The sequence below is a fragment of the Balaenoptera borealis genome, assembly GCF_965194805.1.
Source record: "Balaenoptera borealis genome assembly, chromosome: 3".
NCBI classification, from domain to species: domain Eukaryota; kingdom Metazoa; phylum Chordata; class Mammalia; order Artiodactyla; family Balaenopteridae; genus Balaenoptera; species Balaenoptera borealis.
The window spans coordinates 178,295,652-178,316,368 of NC_138866.1; the positions used below are offsets into that span (position 1 = coordinate 178,295,652).

At 42.0% G+C, this 20,717-nt stretch overlaps 1 protein-coding gene across 5 annotated transcripts in view; it reads left to right on the forward strand.

The window, feature by feature from the left end:
• LOC309625687 (uncharacterized protein) overlaps positions 1–20,717 on the forward strand; it is a 201,306-nt gene that overhangs the window by 58,380 nt on the left and 122,209 nt on the right. For 3 of the 5 annotated variants that reach the window (XR_014242654.1, XR_014242655.1, XM_082385750.1), the window contains exon 2: positions 13,266–13,395. Coding sequence is in view for 1 of the 5 variants with exons in the window: in XM_082385750.1 (XP_082241876.1) it covers positions 13,266–13,395 (130 nt within the window). In the remaining 4 variants the exon portion in view is untranslated. Of the gene's footprint in view, positions 1–556; positions 4,536–13,265; positions 13,396–20,717 lie in introns of those variants that run through there. The other 2 variants (XR_014242657.1, XR_014242656.1) reach the window with 2 other exon arrangements.

A 20,717-nucleotide genomic window follows, 5' to 3' on the forward strand; every position in this document is an offset into this window, starting at 1 on the left:
AAAAAATTTTTAAATTAAAAAATAAATTAAAAAAAATTTTTTTTAATTAAAAAATAAATTAAAAAAATTTTTTTAAATTAAAAAATAAATTTAAAAAAAATTTTAAATTAAAAAATAAAATAAAATAACTGTTTTTTAAAAAATGAAAAGTAGAATCACTGAAATGAAAAAAAATTCACTGGGCTTCCCTGGTGGCGCAGTCGTTGAGAATCTGCATGCCAGTGCAGGGGACGCGGGTTCGAGCCCTGGTCTGGGAAGATCCCACATGCCGCGGAGCAACTCGGCCCGTGAGCCACAATTACTGAGCCTGTGCGTCTGGAGCCTGTGCTCGGCAACGAGAGGCCGCGATAGTGAGAGGCCCGTGCACCGCGATGAAGAGTGGCCCCTGCACCGCGATGGAGAGTGGCCCCCGCTTGCCACAACTAGAGAAAGCCCTCGCACAGAAACGAAGACCCAACAAAGCCATACATACATACATACATACATAAATAAAAAGAATGTAAGCAGACAAGAATAGCATTAAAAAAAATTAATTAATTAATTAATTAAAAAAAATTTTTTTTCAATTTGTTTATTTTTGGCTGTGTTGGATCTTCGTTGCTGCATGTGGGCTTTCTTCTAGTGGCAGTGAGCAGGGGCTGCTCTTCATTGTGGTGCGTGGGCTTCTCATTGCGGTGGCTTCTCTTGTTGTGGAGCATGGGCTCTAGGTGCATGGGCTTCAGTAGTTGTGGCTCATGGGCTCTAGAGTGCAGGCTCAGTAGTTGTGGTGCATGGGCTTAGTTGCCCCGCGGCATTTGGGATCTTCCCAGATCAGAGATTGAACCTGTGTCCCCTGCATTGGCAGGCAGATTCTTAACCACTGAGCCACCAGGGAAGCCTGTAATTCTACTTTTCAACTTCACAGTTTCCATTTGATTCTTACTTATGATTTCTATATCCTTACTGAGATTTCCTATGCACTGAATCATTGTCATTGTACTTTCCTTTAATTTTTTTAAACACAATTTTTCTTTAGTTCTTTGAACATATTTATAACAACTGTTTTGGAATCTTTCCCTGCTATATACAACATCAGGGGTCATTTTAAGACAGTTTCTTTTGACTCCCCCATTTTCCTGAGTATGGATCATACTTTCTTGTTTCTTTGTATGTCTCATTTTTTTGAATACTTGACATTTTAGATAGTATATTGTAGCAACCACCAAGTCTGACTTTATTTCCTTCTAAGAGTTGTTTTTGTTTTTTCTTGAGTAGCTAACGCGGATTGAATCTGTGAATTCTGTCTCTCCTGCACTGTGCAGACACTAATGTTTTTGTCTTGCTTTGTCTTTAAGTCTGGTTTCTGAGGAGTTGCTCCTGTGTTTGCATTCAGCTTATTGTTCAGGTGAAGACACATCATGGGTTGTGTTCTAATACCACAAGGTTTTAAGGCTTCTACTCTCTGCTGATAGCTCTAGGGAGGGCGGCTGTGGAGAAAATTCAAAGTTCAGGTCATTTTCAAGTCTACCTGGGCTCCTATTTCCTTCAGGCTCTTTTATGTCTTCTTTGTGCTTGTGCACAGGATCTGTTGGCCAGGGGTGTGTGCCTGACTTGGACTTGTTTTGGTCTCTGCTGTACAGGCACACAGCTTCCAGTCAACCCAGGATATTTGGAAAATTTACCAAGTTCCCAGAGCTGTTTTTCCTCTTGGAACTGCCTCTTAAATTCCTAGGTAGTTTGCCAATCTGTTGCTTCCTCCAAACAGGGCATCAATCTTAGTCTACTGGAGTGTCTGGCTCTTCCTTTCACTTGCTGTTGACATGACCACTTTAACTGGTAGTGTTCCAGGTCAAGTAAGCCCACTATAATGGTAAGAGTAAAGCTGCTGGTTTCCATGGTCTAGCCTGCCCTGGTTGTACTTAAGTAGTTTAGGGATTGGGAAGTGAGGAGAGATGGGAGCAGCCTCAGTGAAGAACTGTTTGCTTTGATCACATGGCAACCAAGCATGAGGGAAAGAGACCCCCAGATAGGCTACATGGTGAGGTAAGTCTTCCTAAGGTTAAAATGTTCACAGATAATATTCTAAAAGAGCAATTCCCAGGGATAACTGAATGATGTTTGCACTGACATTTTATTATGAAATCTCTATGAAGCACACATTTGCAGAGATGATTTCTCTAACATTTCCTTTACAATTACCATATATATTACTTTTGTTTTGTTTTGTTTGCCCTAACAAATTGTTATATGTTTATTCATTTAGATGAGATTTTACTGACACAGTTGACTATTAAAATAAGTAATAAAAATAAGGAGTTTAGGGAAGTGTGTTCAGAACAGTCTGGTGAACTTTGATTAAATGAAAAATTATACTCCAAGAGACCTTGGAAACATTGCAAAACAGCCTTAAGCAGGGACTGAGAGTTAGGGGAAATCTGTACTGCCACTGTCTTCCAGTAATTTCTCCTTCTCCATCTCTATTAGTCATCTGACTGCAGTTAGAATAACATTTATTGCTTTCTGGTTAATGTTCTAGAACAGATGATCAGGAAGTCATGAAAGCAGAGACAAAGGGTAATCTTAAAATCAGTGAGGTGTCCTAACCAGCCTTCCCTCTCGATTTGCTGTAATTAGTTACAGGCAGAGGAGATAGAGCATTAAGCTGCTTCATCCTTACTCAGAATATGTGAGTGGAGCTGAAGCATAAGATAGAAAGTTAGAACTCTACAAGGGTCTCCTGTATAGAAAAGCATAGAAGTGGTGTAGATAGAGACTACTGGGGAGGGGGTGCCATTCTAAATCCCAGAGCCTGAGATTCCAACGAATTTGGTTATGGGGGCTGGATTGGGGAAGGGTAGGAGTATGATAATACCAGCCATCCTTCTTACCTATGTAACTTTTTTTTCCCTTAGTAAAGGGGCTCTATCACCCATTTGTCTCATTACTTTCTTTTTAGGAACCAGTGATGTTGCTGACCGGGGGGCCCTCAGTGTGGACATTTTGGGGCTTCTGGCTCATATAACAAGCTCTGTTGTACCTCATTCCATCTTCTTTTCAATATGTGGTCTTAGGGTTTAATCTTCAGTTGTTTTCTTTTCTGCAACATATGCTCTGGTCTTTATTCCAGATACTCAAACATTGCCTTTTGGGTTGACAGAGTCCAGATTTTTCTCTACATCTACCCCCTGCAAAGAGCATTTTGGGAAAATGAGTTGCACTGGGTGTCCTGCTCTGATGACCTCAGTTGACTCTTGGCGGCAGGCACTCCGGGGGGCTGCCTCCCTGGAGCTTTGGCTTAGATCGTTAGCCACAGAGTCCTCAGGGCTGTGCCTTTGAAATGTCTCATTTTTTCTTTGGAATGTTTCTCTTCTCTTCCCCTCTCTGTGTTGCCATAACCACCACGTTTTATCTAGACTCTACTTACCCATGCTTGGCTTTTTGGCATGAGCCTTACTAGCAAATCGGCCTCACTCCCTGCTTAGAAACTAAGAGGCTCCCTATTTTCTTACTACGAGGAGCACATATTCCTGCCTTGGCCTAATCTTCTTCCTCAGCTGATCCCACACTAGCCCTCCCAGGAGGTATCATACCTGTCTGTGCTCTTCATCACAGACCCTCTGGTCCTCGCTGTCTCCAGAACATTTTCCCTGAAGCTTGCTTGCTGCCATATGTTATTTTACTTTAATTTAATATTTTATTCTATTCTATTCTATTCTATTCTATTCTATTCTATTCTATTCTATTTTATTTTATTTTATGGAGTGAACTTTTTCTTCTCTGCTGCGTATTCACATCTTATTTAGCCTTCAGTCTTCTGTCCTCCAGGGAGCCTCCGTGGATGTGCCTGTGCTCACTCTCCTATGAACGTCTCTTGGGCTTCATGACTATCCCAATAACTCAGTGAATTTTGCACTGACTCCTATTACCCACTAATTGTTTTCAAATCTTGGTTTTCCAAATTAAAAAAATGTTTTAAATGATAATAATTTTATTACATATTTCTCCAGTGTGTTTAACGTGTTCCCAGCAGTCCTGGGACCATACTAATTCTCAATAAATAATCTTTGCTTGATTAATTCTGCACTTTCCAGCACTGATGAAGACTGTGGTCAGTTCCACAAATGTAGCACTTGTTCCTTTCTTCCCAGTTACTCCAAGATATTTTTAACATCCTTAGGGGACTGTCTGTTTTGGCATTTAAGGGGCAGGATAAAGTGGTTTAGGCTACTCCCCTGGAAATCCTTTTTCGTAACACAGTCACTCACGTGAGCAGTGTTCTTTTGTTCCCTTTAAATGCCACTGAAATGTCCCCCTTATCCTATTCCCCGTCTGCTAGGAGTGCTAAGACCTCTCATATGTCAGGATTTCCACTTAAGGTGTTACTTCATTCTTTCTCCACTGCCATTTCAGTCAAAACATGTACACTGAGTCTTAAAATTTTTCTCTCTAGGTCGTCATTATGCGTGGATTCATGCTAGCCGTGCAAATGCGCAAACGTTGTGAACCCTGAGACATAACCACAGCATTCTGGTACCACATGCGTTATTGTTCCTAAGGTAAGTGAGAATCTTGGTCCCAATACCCATCATACTAAATACAGCCCAGACTTCTATTTTCCTCAGGTCACTGGATTTTAGTTATTCTATTTTATAGAATTAGAGGTGAAAATCAATCAACTTGTAGGGAGTACAAGTTGATTGTACTTCCTTCTTTTCTTAGAAGGAAGAGTGTCATTAATCTCTAAAGAACACTGGGTTTTGGTTTCCATATTACACAGCATGAATTCAGTCATGTATTTCCAACAGCCTCCTCAGATTTCTTTACTCTGTTCCAGTCTCACCCACACTTTCAGAGGTACATGTTTTGAGTAATTTTCTGCTGGAAGTAGAATTTTTCTTGGGTTAAAACTTCACATCTCAAATTCCATTTTGTTTCTCTCCAGGTTTCCTTCCATTTTTGTTTACTTTCTCCATTCTTCATCTTCCAGGTCATTAACAAAGATGCCCAACGATCAAAAAAGTCCTCAAATGAATTTACTGTTAATGTGTCACCCACCCAATTTCTCAAGAAAATTGCATGATGTATTTTCTCACCCATTTTGCATTTACCTTCAGTGAAGTTTTTTGGTTTTTGTTTTGTTCTGTTTTTTAAACAGAGTTTGAGCTGTTGACACAATAATTTCACACTAACTTACAGCACTGGACCATCCGATTTCATTTTATTGTCCAGGTTAAAGAATTCAGCTTCACGTTAATTTCTTAGGGATGGGTATTGCTTTTCATTCACCTGTAAAACAGCTAATCATTTCTGAAATACTCTCTGGAGATATACATGAGTGAGGTAAATGTATTTAAAGAGAGTTCCTTTTGTGACACCATCCATAATATAGAATGTATCCCAAATCCCCAGACTTGGTTAGGAGTGTCTTTTTTCTCCTTAATTATTCTTTTGCTAAATCCAGGACATTTGCATAGTCCCCAAAGCCTGGTCTGTTTCATTATGCTTTTAGCTGCAAACTCTAGAATTTCCCCTCCTCTGACACTCACCACTTGATTTCTTCCATTTTAGGAGATTTGCTGTAGAGTTCAGATTTAGAAAGAATGTTTTTGGAAGAAAGGGAATTGCACCCATACCAATGGGGATAGAATTCCTTCCTTCTTAGGATATTTGTAACCTGGGATTAAACTTGATTAACAGCAAGTGTTCAAGTTGCAGTCTAAGTTTGCTAAGAAAATCCCAAATCTTGTCTGAATGGTGTGTAGGAAACGTAGGTATTAGCCAGAGATTTATGTTCAGAAATCAGAGTTTCTCTGTTGCAAAGTGGTCTCCTTTTAGCAGGGAGGAGAGGGGGAGCTGGTGTTGCTGCTGAAGTCTTCATGGGTGACTGGAGAAACTGAACAGGGTTCAGGAGGTTGACGAGATGGGCTCCTTTGTTCCGCAGGCAGGAGTCCTGCCCGCCGCCTAAGACCAATAATCTCGCATCCCTGAGCCTCTCCATCCAAGACTGGGTTTCAGTTGTCCAGTTGTTTGTTTTGGAAATGTCACACTAAATAACTGAAGAGAGGATGTTAGGGAAGGTCTCCTCGGGGAAGGCTACAAATTATTTGGGGACATAAAACCTCATGCACATGGCCTCGGTGAAGAGGAAATCACTTCAGATAATATTTGCTTTTTCTACATTCCCCGAGGACAATAAAACAGAAACAGGAACACGAAGTAGGAAAAAAAATCTTATTGGTTCGCTGAGTCAGCCTTCTCTTTGGGTCATTTTGGTCAAACGAGGGAATAGGGACATTTGGTCCTGAGCTGATTCAGTGCCCTGGGACCCAGGAGTTAGATGGTTATATCCGGTGTGTGAGACCCACTCCCACGCCTCCAAGCCTGGACCAGTTCTTTCTCTGTGTTACCGGCGGGGCTGTCCTGCATCGACTGTGTCTCTGTTCCATGTCATCTGCTGCAACGTGAGGGCTTCTGGTGTAGCATGAGTTTGGAGACAGCTTTGTTGTCCCATCTAAGGGAGAGAAAGGGTCAAAATCAAAGTACCTTTTGTCACAAAGGCACGATCTTGTCTGTGCACATGCTTGGGGCTCTCTCCCCCCTAATCTCTTTGAGTACTGCTCTGTAAGGGTTTTGGCACTGGTACAATAGCCACAAGAATCCATGAACCAGAGCCAAATCTTACATCACCAAGAAGATGAAACACTCCTTATGCAAGGCCGCAGGCACAGAACTACTTGCTCAGGGGACAGAAGGGGGGCACCGGCTGCATCCTAGGCAGTGACCCTCCCAAGGACCTGCTGCCCCTCACTCAGAAGAGGAAACATCTCCCAAGGAGTCCCTAAATTACTCAGAGCTCATCAAAGAAAGGACGGTACTTTCCTGCAGAGTTGCTTATTTTTCCTCCTAATTACCAAAGAATAAGGGTGTCTTTTCTGAAATGTTGATTTGGAGATTCTGAATTTAAATTTGTGCCTCATTTAGCTTGCAAAAGGGATTCTAAACAGCACAGCAGGAAGACCTTTGGATTCCAATATCCTCGACCTCGGAGAGGTGGGCAGGAGTCAGGGAATGCTGGCTTGCTGACGTTTTCAAAGGAGTGGTTAAGATGGACAAAGACTGACAAATAACCATGGGAGGTGGAAGCCACTATATTGAAAATAAAGGACTTTAGCATGAAACGGTCCCTTAGCCATCCAGAGAGGGTCATGCTGGATGAAAGTGATTAATTATACTTTAAATCTCAGAGGAAGATTCCTCTAATGTTGTAGATGACAGAAATGAAGAATGAACCTTATTATCTGATCTGAAATAGGGAGTCAGAAGTTGCTGAAGAGATGCATATGGCTGATAGGGCAGAAGAAACAAGAACAAGTTTAAAATAAACTCAGGAAAGGCTTATTGAAATAAAAAAAAATTATTTTTTTGGTCTATAAGCAATAGAACACTAGTCTTTTTGTACTGTAATTGACACTTGTTTTAAAAAGAAAGAAAAGAGAACAGTATGGAGGTTCCTTAAAAAACTAAAAATAGAACTACCATATGATCCAGCAATCCCACTCCTGGGTGTATAGCCAGAGAAAACCATAATTCGAAAAGATACATGCACCCCAATGTTCATTGCAGCACTATTTACAATAGCCAGGTCATGGAAGTAACCTAAATGTCCATCAACAGAGGAATGGATAAAGAAGATGTGGTACATATATACAATGGACTATTACTCAACCATAAAAAAGAATGAAATAAAGCCATTTGCAGCAACATGAATGAACCTAGAGATTATCATACTAAGTGAAGTAAGTCACAAAGAGAAAGACAAATATCATATGATATGACTTATATGTGAAATCTAAAAGAAAGATACATTACAAATGAACCTATTTACGAAGCAGAAACAGACTGACAGACTTTGAAAACAAATTTATGGTTGCCAAAGGGAAAAAGTGGGAGGGAGGGATAAACCGGAAGTTTGGGATTTACATATACACACTACTATACATAAAATAAGTAATCAACAAAGACCTACTGTATAGCACAGGGAACTATACTCAATATTCTGCAATAACCTATTTGGGAAAAGAATCTGAAAAAGAATGTATATATGTGTATGTATAAATGGATCACTTTGCTGTATACCTGAAACTAACATAATATTTTAAATCAACTATACTTTAATATAAAATAAAAATTTTTTTAAATCTCAGAAAAAAATAAAAAGGAAGAAAATGACAATGACAATAAGACAAAGTATAAACCAGGTGTGCAGCCCTATGAGGAGCTGTGCCACCTGGGCAACCTCCGGTTCAGTCTTTCTATGCACAGGTATAGTTTGTGGATCTACCAATATGCTGGGTTAATCTGGGTTCTCTGAGCAGTAGATGCCAAGATGAGGTTAATGTGCAAAGATTTCTACAGGGGAAACACCTGTCTGAAAAAAATGAGAAAGAGCCAGGAAGGGATGGAGAGCCATCAGACCACAACGGAACATTGACCCTGAGTGAAGGAGACAAGGAAGGAAGTTTGGATGGAAATGTGCAAGATTGCCATGCCGTTCAAGGAAGTTTCAGCAAGGCCACTGGGGAGTCCTTGAGCCAAAGCCAGGTTCCATGTCTGAAAGGAGTTCCGTGTCTCCCAGGTGTGCCCAGCTGTGCTCAGTTGTTGGCTGGGAGCAACCTATGGGAAACGTGACCTTCATGCAAACGTGATGATGGATTTCAGAGCATGCAGCTGGGCCTCTGGGTCAGTTACACTTCCTGTGGCTGGAAGTTTGCACCATGAATTCCCATGGCCACAACAGTTACTCAATGGAGTATTCCTAATAGCAATGTGATCTTCTGTGGAATTGGAGGGAAACTTGAAGGTCATTGTTCAACCCTTGTGTTTTGCCCATGACTTGGGTTCATGCGGGTGGATGCCTGTCGGTATGAGGCATCATGGGAGGTGGATCTGATTTTCTTAGAAAGTTCCACTCTTCTGACTCTCATGGTCTTTCAACTGAGCCAATGACACTAGCAAAGTTGTGGGCTAGATCACAATTCTTAAAAAAATAAAGTTTATATTTCTGATGATGAAATTGCACATTTTAGAAAATTTGGAAAATAAAGAGAAGTAATAAGAAGGAAACATATTACTCATAACTTGCCCAACCAAGCCCCCAAATTCTTCACCTTTTGGTGTTTTATTCCCTTACAGTTTTTTTCTATACATTTTTTTAATCTATTGAAGTTCATACTGTAGAAAATTTGTATCTTAGTTTTTTTCATGTGGCATCATGATACAGGCATTTCCCATGCTATAAAAATTTCATTAACTTAAATCACTCATTCATCTTTGATTCAGTTATCATGAACTATGTGAGAAAACAAAGGAAAATTTAAGAACATTTAGGTTGAGCATAACCTTTCAAAGAAAAGTTTCTGAAACTTATTGTTTCAGTGTGGGATATTTATCAGATGTGCAAAATTTACAGTAACCCTTCTAGTTCATTCCTTGGAATATCCTTTCTCTGGCTTTTAAGGAAAAAATTCAGACTGACTTTGTAAACTTCAGAATGCTATGTTTTGATGAGAAGGACATTTTTCCTCTTCTCTACTATTTTGAGGTATTTGCTCTGTGTATCCACCTATCCATGTTTTGGAACTTTTGCTTTATTTTGTTTCATTAGCTTTTTGAAAGTTGAAAATTGGTTTGCAGTTTTCAGATTAATTGACCTGGTGTAAGAGAATCCTTCCTAGTGAAGGAACCCTTCCTAGTAATTCTGTAAATTTCAGGAAAGGGTGAGCTCAAAGTGGTTAAAAGTGCAAGCTTTGGAATTACAGAGATTTGGGTGTGGCCCTCATCTTGATCCTGGTCATGCAACTTTGGATAAATTCTTTAATCTCTGTGAGCTTCTGTTTAATGATCTATGAAATGGAAATAATAAAATATATCTCACTTGGTTTCTATAAAGATCACAAGGATGTAATGCAAGGAAAATCCTTCACACAGATCTTGTATGCAGATGAGTACTAAATAAAATCACCACTACTATCATCTTAGGCTTTAGTTTGTTAATGTTTTATTTATTATTAATTTTTAATCTATTAATGATTTAACCAGAATGGCATGTCTCGTTCATGTAGTAAACCCAGACATTTCCTTTCCTTGTCAATGACATTGACCGAGTAGTTTTGCCAGGACCTACTTTCCACTTGATAGGCTCATAATCAATCAACTGGATATGGTTTATTACTGTAAATACACAAATTTTTAGAGTAAAACCCTGAGCATTCAGCCTATGACTTATCAATACCTGAATTATGAAGTATTGACCAGTGTCAATATGTGACCAGTGTCTCCTGTAACCAGGGAGCATTTGTTTATAGCTTTGTGTATAAAATAATGTGCCTCAATCTCAAAGTTGGATTACCAGTACAGGTAATAGCAGAAGCTCTAGTTTAACCCACTTCTGGGCTCTAACTCACTTCTTTTCACGTGTGTAGGAATCCTTTGTGTTCACCAGACTCTGGTGATAGAGTGAGAGGTCCTGTCCCATCTAGTTCTACCTCGGTGTTAGGAGGGCTTGGCCTCTGGGCAGAAGCTGGCCTTAGCCTGTGAGGTTAAAGCATAGTAGCTGGGGTGCACTGCTCCAGTAGCTAGAGTGGCATCTTGTCCCGGCTGTAGTGAGGTGGGTGGCATTCCTTAGTGATACATTCAGTGAAAAGTACTTCCATTCAAACTGGCAGAGCTCCATGGCTATACTCGTCTGTTGCTTCATTCATGACTTCCATGTGGCATGAGGTTGGTGCCACAGCTCAAGTGCAGTTGGTAGGTCCTGCCTCTCCTTTTGGTTAGCTGGACTATGTCTTATGGATGGTATTTAAAAAGAAAAAAATCTCATGCAGATCTGAGAACATTTTTCAGGTGCAAAGAATATATTTCTATTGATTGCATACAAAATTCTTGGGTCATAACTTTTCTCCACTCAAAACCCAAAAGACTATGCATCTTTGTCATCTGGTATTGAATGCTGCAGAGTCATTGAAGACCACACTTGTTTTTATTCCATTTTCAATAAATATTTTTCCTGCCTGGGTGCTTATAAGAATTTTTTCTTAATTCACTGGGCTAGAGATTTCAATAATTTCCTCCAATCCCTTAACCCCTTCATAAAGAACTTAGTCCAGATGGAACAGCTCTAATTATGATATGACCCTGTTCTTTGGGGCACAGCTAATTGGGCCACGGGTGACAACTCTCCAAAGCTGGAGTGGTTATAGCTTGACTGTCAATGGTATTGTTGTTTGGCTCACTTGACTATCACTAATCTTACCCAGAAATTTGTAAGTGGGGAGCAGAGACCGAGTTTGTTACCTGTAGGCAATTAAGCTCAAAGAAAATGCAGACTCCAGTTCTGATGTTTCATTTGAAGGAAGCCATTATGAGCCATGGATAAGCAAATAAATAAGCAGAGAAGTCAGTTTGTAGAGAAATTTGGATGAAGCAGTCATGGAGTAAAAGTGAGATGGGGCTGGGGGGGAGAGCTGAAGGAGAGGGGGAAAGAACGATAGTTATTTTTTCCCATTAAGCCCAGCTCTACTTCCATTGGTTGACTTCTATGAGATTCTCCTGCATTCTCCCCACAGCTACGCGGTTGACCTATTTGTAGAGGTTATTGTTCCTGTCAAAGCATTGACTTGAGACATTCTCAGAATCCACTTTTTTTTTCCCCAGAAGGATATCTAATTGTGGATTTGTTTTAAATGATTTTGTTTGGAGCGTTCTTTTGATCCACAGGCTTGATTCTTTGCCCTAGCTCAGGGAAATGTGCTTAAGTTATTGCTTCTATCTCAAATATTACGGTTTCTTTCTCAAAAACTACTGTCATTCTTAGGTTGGAACACTTTCACATCCGTCATTTATCTCTCTTTTCAACTTGACTCTGCATTCTATGAGATTAATTTTCTTCATTTACTATATTATTTTTTGAGATGTTCTTTCTGAAACAATTCCCTTTCTCTTGTTCTACTGACTTTCTGGGCTTCTTTTCCTTATTTTCTATTCTAGAACAATAGCTATAGAGAGTGAAGATTGCTCTTGGCTATGTTTTCTGTCCACTCAAATGCTGGTTATGGTACATCCTGAGGTTTACCGCCAAAGGACTGCTTAATGTGTATAACTCCCAGCTCAGTTTCCAGGGTCGAGGAGACACCTATTCATTTATTAGTTTTTATATATATATATATAGATAGATAGATAGATAGATATAGGGAGAGAGAGAGAGAGAGAGGTAAGATTCACACAGCATAAACTTTTAAAGTATGCTTCAGGAACTTACGTGTCATCCTTGCACAGGGGCTTTAGTAGTTTTCTCTGTATTGTTCCAGTTTTGAACTGAGCATGGCACACACTTGCTGTGATTCTGATGAGCTGAGGTGAAGTTATTTCCTACTCTACTCACTGCCCCGTCCTCTGAAAATCTAACCCAGGGGAGACTGTGCACTGCAGCACCTTCCTTGCATTCACTGTGATCTGTAGGAGGACCACGTCTTCTCCCCACTTCCTGCCCCACTGTTTCTGGGAATTCTGTCTGATATCTGAATGGACAGGAAGATTGGGAGGCTATAAGTTAGGGAGAAAATAGGTAGGAATAAAGGGGGAAGGGAGAATTTATGGCAGCTCACTGCCCCCAAAGCAGAATCTACATGTGTAAGAAATGATTGTTCCAGATGTTACAGACCCTGAGTCTCTGAGTCCAGAGGCAGATAGAATGAGTTCAAGCTCTTTTCTCCTGGCAGGTCTAGATGACTCTCTATCTGTAGCACACGTGAGCAGCTGATTGTTTTTCTTCATTCAGTTCTGAATGACTTAAAGTTAGTGTAAATTACTCCCAGGTTCTGGCATTTGGCTGTTGTCTGTCTTGGTTTTTCTTTTTTTTCCTTTTCTTTTCTCTTCTCTCCCTTTCTTTCTTTCTTTCTCTCTTTCTTTCTTTCTTTCAGTTTTCTTTTAGAGGCAGTTTGGGAGGGGATATCGCTTGACTTTCATTGGTATTGTTGTTTGGTTCATTCACTAAAAATTATTCATTCAACACTAGATATGGCAGATACTTGCTGGATTCTAGAGATACAAAGATATAAAGATGAATAATCTTTGCCTGCAAAATCAGAGTCTGATGGGGAAATGTATATAAAAACAGATGATTATAAAACCAAATAGAAATAGAGCATTAGGTATATATGCAAGATGTGCAAGTTGCAGAGTCTGTAGGGCCTGCAAAGCCTAAAATATTTATAATTGGACCTTTACAGATAAAATCTTTGGACTCCTGGCCTAGTTTACAAGGAACTGCAAAGAGTTCAGAGTTTCCAGAGCAAGAAGCCTGTGAGCCCAGGCTGGAGAGTGAGGCCGGGACCAGATGGCCAGGCCATGCTTGTCAAGGTAAGGAGCCCCTGAGTGATTCAAAGCAACCTGCCCAGATAAGGAGCCAGAATGTGAGACTAGTTCCTTGGTGTGTACTCATCACTTCTGAGGAATCTTCCAGCATTAGGTACCAACCGGACAATTCAGAAACACTTGACTATAATCCTCTTGGGGCACTGCTGTAGGACACACAGAAAGGCATCTTGGGGGCAGGAAGTGTTCTTCTCTGAAGCTCCCTTCCTGCCAGCTCCAGCAGTTCCAGCCAGGCCGGGTGCCCCATCCCACTGTGCACGGCTCCCAGGGGTGCAGGCCTGCTGCTTCCTCTCAGGTGAACCCAAGGCCGTCAGCCTCTCTCAGCACAGGGAGCTTTATTTTTTATTTTTTTATAAATTTATTTATTTATTTTTGGCTGCGTTGGGTCTTCATTGTGGTGCGCGGGCTTCTCATCACGGTGGCTTCTCTCATTGTGTAGCGTGGCCTCTAGGCGCATGGGCTCAGTAGTTGTGGCGCGCGGGCTCAGTAGTTGTGGCTCGCGGGCTCTAGGGCACAGGCTCAGTAGTTGTGGCGCATGGGCTTAGCTGCTCCGTGGCACGTGGGATCTTCCTGGACCAGGGCTCGAACCCGTGTCCCCTGCATTGGCAGGCGGCTTCTTAACCACTCTGCCACCAGGGAAGCCCAGCACAGGAAGCTTTAGAGAGTGAGAAGGTGAGCTGGTCATTCTTCCCGGATGAGGGCTCCTGACCCTTGAGGCAAGAGAGGGCCCAGCCTTTGCAGCTTCTGCAGAAGAGAGAAGGGCTGGTGTTCAGAATTTGGGTAAAAATGCCTCTTAGGTCAAGAGGGTCTGGGGGTAGCAGGTGAGATTCGAGGTGAGCCTGGGGCTGTTGGGCAAAGGATGGAAGGTGAGGCTCTTGTGCACCTTTTAGATAGTGTCTTTGCCTACATCCTGCCCCCAGCTTTGCTCCCTCTTAAAAGCCTGTGACTGTGAGCGGTAACTGATCCGTGGGCGCTGGGACAGCAAAGCCAGTGGCTGATGTTGACAGGTAGGAGCGCAGCGTGCAAAGAGATCCAGGGCTCAGAGGACCCCGTCCAGCCACCGAGGGTCCGAGCTCTCACCCACCCCTTCCGGTCCTTTCACCCTCCTCACCACACTAAACAGAAAATAGGGTATGTGATGACCTGTGTTAAAAGGCTTGAGGGAAGGATGAGGCCCAGTGAAACTGGAGCCAAGGGATCATTCCCTTCTCACCGCGGCTGATCAGCAGACATGGAGGAACAAAGTCTCCTTGCGGACCGCATTGTCTCCTGGAGTGAGTTAATGAAATGGCACCGTGGAAGTCAGCTCCGCTGACACCCAGCCAGGACCAGAAGCTCAGCTGGAGTTTCTAACTGAGCCTGAGAAACACCAGGTGTAAGATTTTGGTCATTGCTGGTAGATATCCCACCTCCACAGAAAGATGCCCTAACCTCTCCGGAGAGTGTTTGAAATAATTGCAAATAGAATAAAAAAAGTAAATGGCGGGGTTTGGACAATGCCTCTCCCGTTACTGTGAGACACTAAGAACGTAGATGGGAGCTATCTGCCTGGTTATTAAACTTATTATAAAAAGTGACCTCACAGACTGAAGAATCCCAAAGTCTCAATAACTATTAACTCTTTATTCCAAATGACTGGCATGTTTCTAACTGAGAGGAGACTGAAAAAGCATTCACTGCCTTGGAAAATTCAATCAGAGTTAAAAATTAAGCCCAGAAGAGGCTTTCAGCAACAATGGAATTTATGTTTCTAAGTTGTGTTTACTATGGAGAATACTGCTTGGGTTAAATGGCGATTAGGCTACTGTCCAAGTGGTACATGAACTAGTCATGTTATCTAGACATTGCTTTGGTTTCTTGTCAAGTCACAGAAAATCTATGATGTGATTTTTCTTGCTTTAATAAAACGGAAAGAGGATCAATGGATTAGTATTTAAGCTACACCGATAACTTGCATTAATGTTGCAGTAGTGTTGATTTTTTACCCCAAAGAGTTGGATCAAATAGCTTCTGCCTGTATGGTTTTCATTACTTAAGACTAACAGGAGAATAAAGTCGCTTCTGAACAGTAAGGCCAGATCTGAGAACAAAATATCCTTAGCTATTTAAAATCATCATCATCATCTCTTCTACCTCTGTGTAAAGGGTGGTAGGGAAAGCAAGTTAAATACAAATTGGAAGTGTTCAGTACAGCATGCGAGGAGACATTGTAATATACTGCATGACCTTAGAATTGCATGTTCGTTTAGTTAAAAAATGTATTGTGCACACCTATCATGCGTCAGACACACAGCATGTGTGTTCCCCACTGGGTGAGGGATAAAATAGGGAACAAATCTAAGTTTCTGACCTGAAACTTACATGGAATGACACTAACAAAGAACTGATGTAAAATGAAATCTCACCAAAGCCACTGTGAGCTGGTGGAGACGGCCTTGGGTGGGAAATTAAGAAACTTATGCTTTAAGTGTTACTGTACCACCACCATAGCTATGTGTCCTCAGAAAGTCACTGATACTTTCCTTCCTGCTGTTCTGTAACCTTCTGAAGGGCAGAGCCAGCCAGCATTGATTGCCTGAGTCTCCTAAACTGTCTAACAGATTCCTGAGTCTTTTAACAGATGTTCCATAAATATTTGTTAAATGAACAGACCTCATATTCTCTTACAGTTCTAGCATTCTGTTCAATGATTATGGTATTACAGATGACTTTTGTCCCTGAGAGTCAAGCTTTATGTCTCTTGTGTGCCCATTTTTAGACAAATCCCTCCAAGAAGGGATGCAGAGAGATGTCTTCCTTCCCCCATCCACACACACGCTCAAGTAGCCAAAGAATCATCCACCGTGGCCCAGACACTCCTTGACCTGGCGTCCTATTCCCCTGGCTCTTCTGTTTGAGCCTCTATCCAAGACGACCTTGGGTAAAGGTGGTCATCCAGCACCTTGACTTACTGGTCCACTGACTAGGGTCACCCAGCACCCCTCTGCCTGGCACTCTGATACCAGTAGCCCAGGTTACCTCCCCGAGACAAAGGGCCCCTGGAGACCATGAGTGAGTCCACTGCAAAGTTAAAATCCCATATTAGAAGTTATAAAAAAGGATTTTTCATGGATGGCAGTAAGCTGAAACAGGTAGGTGATGGGTAGTCCTGAGCCAAGGAAGGGATCCTCCTTACGTGGCAGCCGTTTCTCCTGCCCTCCTCCTGTACTGGCCCAGCTGACCCCCAGATCACAGGGTAGTGCGGTTTGCACATCACCGCATGTCCAAGGGCAAGCCTACTGGCTGAATAGATGAATGAATACATTCAGCCTCTGTCTCAGTCAGCTTGGGCTGCTGTAACAAATGATCACAGACTGAGTGGATTAAATGGCAAACTTTTCTTTCTCACAGTTCTGGAGGCTGAAGTTCAAGGTGCTGGCAGATCTGGTATTTGGTGAGGGCCCGATTTCTGGTTTATAGTCGGTTGATTTCTTGCTGTATCCTCACATGTCTGGGGGTGGGGAGAGAGAGAGACAGAGAGACAGAGACAGAGAGAGGGAAAGATAGAGAAAGGAAACAAGCTCCCTCAGTTTTTTAAAATTAATTTTTATTGGAGTCTAGTTGCTTTACAATGTTGTGGTAGTTTCTGCTGTACAGCAGAGTAAATCAGTTATACATATACATATATCCCCTCTTTTTCAGATTTCAAGCACTCTCATTTTTTTTTAAAGGTACTAATTATATCATGAGGGCTCCATTCCCATATCTAATTATCTCGCAAAGCCTCCACTCCCTAATAACATCACATTAGGGGTTAGGATTTCAAGATACAAATTTTGGGGAGACACAAACATTCAGTTTACAAGCTACTCAGTCTCTTTTTCTGGGGTCCCTCCTTCCCTTTCTCACATTTTTCCATGAACTGTTTATTAGTCATAACTATTGGGTTTGTAATCATCACCATATTAAGCTTTGGTGTGATTCATATTAAATTTTGATGTAATTTCAATGTCAGTATCTACATGTGTATTTAAAACCAAATGGAACTCAAATCTCTACCCAAACAAGGCAAGCATATTGCAATCTTCCCCTAAAGAAGTAAGTAAAAGACACCTTTGGAACAACTGCAGAAACTTGAATAGGAAGTAGATATTATCAGATAATAGAAAATTATCAATAATTTCCTTGGGACGGTATATTGTGATTATGTAGGAAAATGGCTTTATTTTTAAGAGATGCATGATTATATATTTAGGGGTAATTTAGGGGTAAATTACATGATATCTGTAATTTACTTTCAAATGACTTGCAATATTTATTATCTCCATCTGTATAGATAAAACAAATATGGCAAAATGTTAAAAATTTTGGATTCTACATGATAAGTCTATGTATGATCGTCCTCCTATTCTTCCGTATGTCTGAGGATTTTCATAAAAAGCATTGGAAAAAGTGATACAGCAGATGTTTATGATCTTGGGAATAACTGTGACCCCAAAGTACCGTCTGTTTCAGGCTTACCTCCCACCAAAACTGCACTTGAACCATGAGTGTTGGAGAATAATCTTCCCTTCAGGAAAGAATTCCTCTGTCTTCTTTGGCAGCCTCTTCTGTATTTTCATAATCTTTGCTGTCAAGAAGTTCTTCCTGATGTCTGTCACAAATGGTCTCCGTGAAATCACTGAGGCTCTTGGCTATTTTGGGATCTGCTGATTTCAGACCTTGGGGGTTTGGAGCAGGTACTAGATTTCTGCTTTTCTTCAGGATTCAAATTCCCATAGGCATTCTGGAATGGCTGGTGAGACAAGCGTCTTCCCAGTGTGGTCTGATATCTACCTGGAAACTCGGAAGGGAACGGGAGGCAGGGCTGTGACGCGGAGCCAGCAGTGCTGTCCCAGCCTCTCACTCCATTCACTGCTCGGAAGGGAGGTCTTCTTTCCGTGACTGCCCAGCTGAAATAGCATCCCATCACTCTATCCCTGTTTTCTTGATTTCCTTTTTTTGAGGAGCATCGATAATTGCCTGACATTACATCTCACGTAGTCATTTACGGCTCTCCTCTAGGAGAAAGCACGCTCTGAGCAAGTGTGGTCTAGTCTACACCAGTGGTTCTCCAACTTGATGTGCGTCAGCGTCTGCTGGAGGGCTTGTTAAAACACAGAGTTCTGGGGCCACGCCGAGAACTTGCAGTTCAGTAGGTCTGAGACAGAGCCTCGGTAAATTTGCATTTCTAACAAGTTCCCAGGTGATCCTGACGCTCCTGGTGCCGGCATCTCATCTTGAGAACCATGGGGCTGTTTTTCGCCGAGGTACCCCAGCACGTGGGATAGTAAATGCTCCGTGAGTACTTGTTGGATGAATGAACGAATGAGTGAGTGAATGAGTGGAAGCTGGCTGGCTGATAGGATTAGTGGTCTTTGGAAATGGGAGAACTTTGAAAACCAAATAACTAGCAGCTGAGGAAACCATTGTGGTTCCCACGCTGAAGGCCTCTGACTTGGGGCCCGTGTCCAGGCACAGTTTGCTAAGAAGAACTTGGGCACACAGAATCATTGTTTTTTGTTTTTTGTTTTTTAAATTAATTAATTTATTTCTGGCTGCGTTAGGTCTTCGTTGCTGCGCGCAGGCTTTCTCTAGTTGCAGCGAGCAGGGGCTACTCTTTGTTGCGGTGCTCAAGCTTCTCATTGCGGTGGCTTCTCTTGTTGCGGAGCATGGGCTCCAGGCGTGCGGGCTTCAGTAGTTGCAGCATGCGGGCTCAGTAGTTGTGGCTCACGGGCTTAGTTGCTCCACGGCATGTGAGATCTTCCCATGGGACCAGGGATCGAATCCATGTCCCCTGCATTGGCAGGCAGATTCTCAACCACTGTGCCAACAGGGAAGCCCCAAAATCATTGTTATAAGTCGTTCTTCCAACCCTTGACAGGGAATTTAGGGATGTTTAGGAATATTTTAGGATTTTTGAGGATTACATCATAGAGGATAAATTCTATCTACTTCCCTTTAGTATCCTTATCAGAAAGAGACGGTGGAAGGAGACAATCCAGTGGTCTGAATTTGCAGGACCTTTCTTCTTTTTTGGCTTTGGTGCCTTCCTAGACCGCTTTTCCTTTGTTAGGGTTATTTCCTTCTAGTCAGTTTCATTCTAGAGGAAGTACCATTATAAGAGATACTTCCTTTGGAGTTGCAAGCTTAGGGCTACCTGGATGGCCACCAAGAGGCCACTCTCCAGTTGGATTTGATCTCTAGAATCTCACAGAGACAGAAGAGTTTAGCTAAGTGCCCCAAAGACTCTTCCTCAAGGTATATTTGACTGTTATTTTTCTACTGTTAGAAACAAAACATGCTGTCAGCCATGTAGAGAACTGGGTTAGTGAACTAAGTGCTAGAGAGTAAGAACAGAACAGTCTTAGGTAATAGAATTAGCACTGTGTTCTATTTGCATAAAATGATTGTTTCCCAATGACACAGATGATCTCATCTCCCTTGGAGTTATTCTATAGTGGACAGTTTGGTGTTTAAGGAACTCTGGGCCAGTGGAGTACTTTTTGCTTCAAGATGTATGTTCGTCGCCAAGACTGTGTACACGTGCCCTACGGTGAAGATAAGCTCTAGTCTGAAAATGCATGTGTATACATATGCACACACACACACGCCAACTAAATACATAAGTTTGCACACAGGAACCCAGGCCGAAGAAGCAGGGCTGCCCTGGGTGTGCTCAGATGGTTGGGGGAGTGGCGGTCTGGTACATTTTCAAGGCTCTGTTTTGGTGTCAGATTGAGTGGAGATAGAGCATCCATTAATTTAGCAGAGCATCTGGGATCTTTAAAGCCAGAAAGAGCCATACAATTTATCAATCTTAATTTGCTCACGCTGCACTTGGACAGAGGAGATCTCTGGGAAACTCTGACAGGACCCAGATGTTCCCCATGCGGCTGCTGTCACACTCACCAGCAGAGACGCCCAGCTCCACCCCTGACTTCCTCTCCCCTGAGCCATCCCTTGCATTTGGCCTGCTGAGCTAATGCCTACACAGTATTTAGTCACAGAAACACACCGAGTCGGTTAGGTATCCTGTGGGCGACCCCTCCTTGCACTAGGAAACTACCCTATTGTCAGCTGTTGGCCCTGGGACCAGGGTGAAACTTTCAATCTAATAAACATTCGAGTTCTTAGCGGATTGAGAGGGAATTGGCCAACCCACATAGACAGGATATTCTCAGATCTCAGAAACGCTCTCCCACGTCAGCCATGTTTGAAGGCCAGTGAAAGAGTATGAGGATCACTTCATTATTTTAGGTTCCTCGAAGGTAGGAATTGAATCTTAT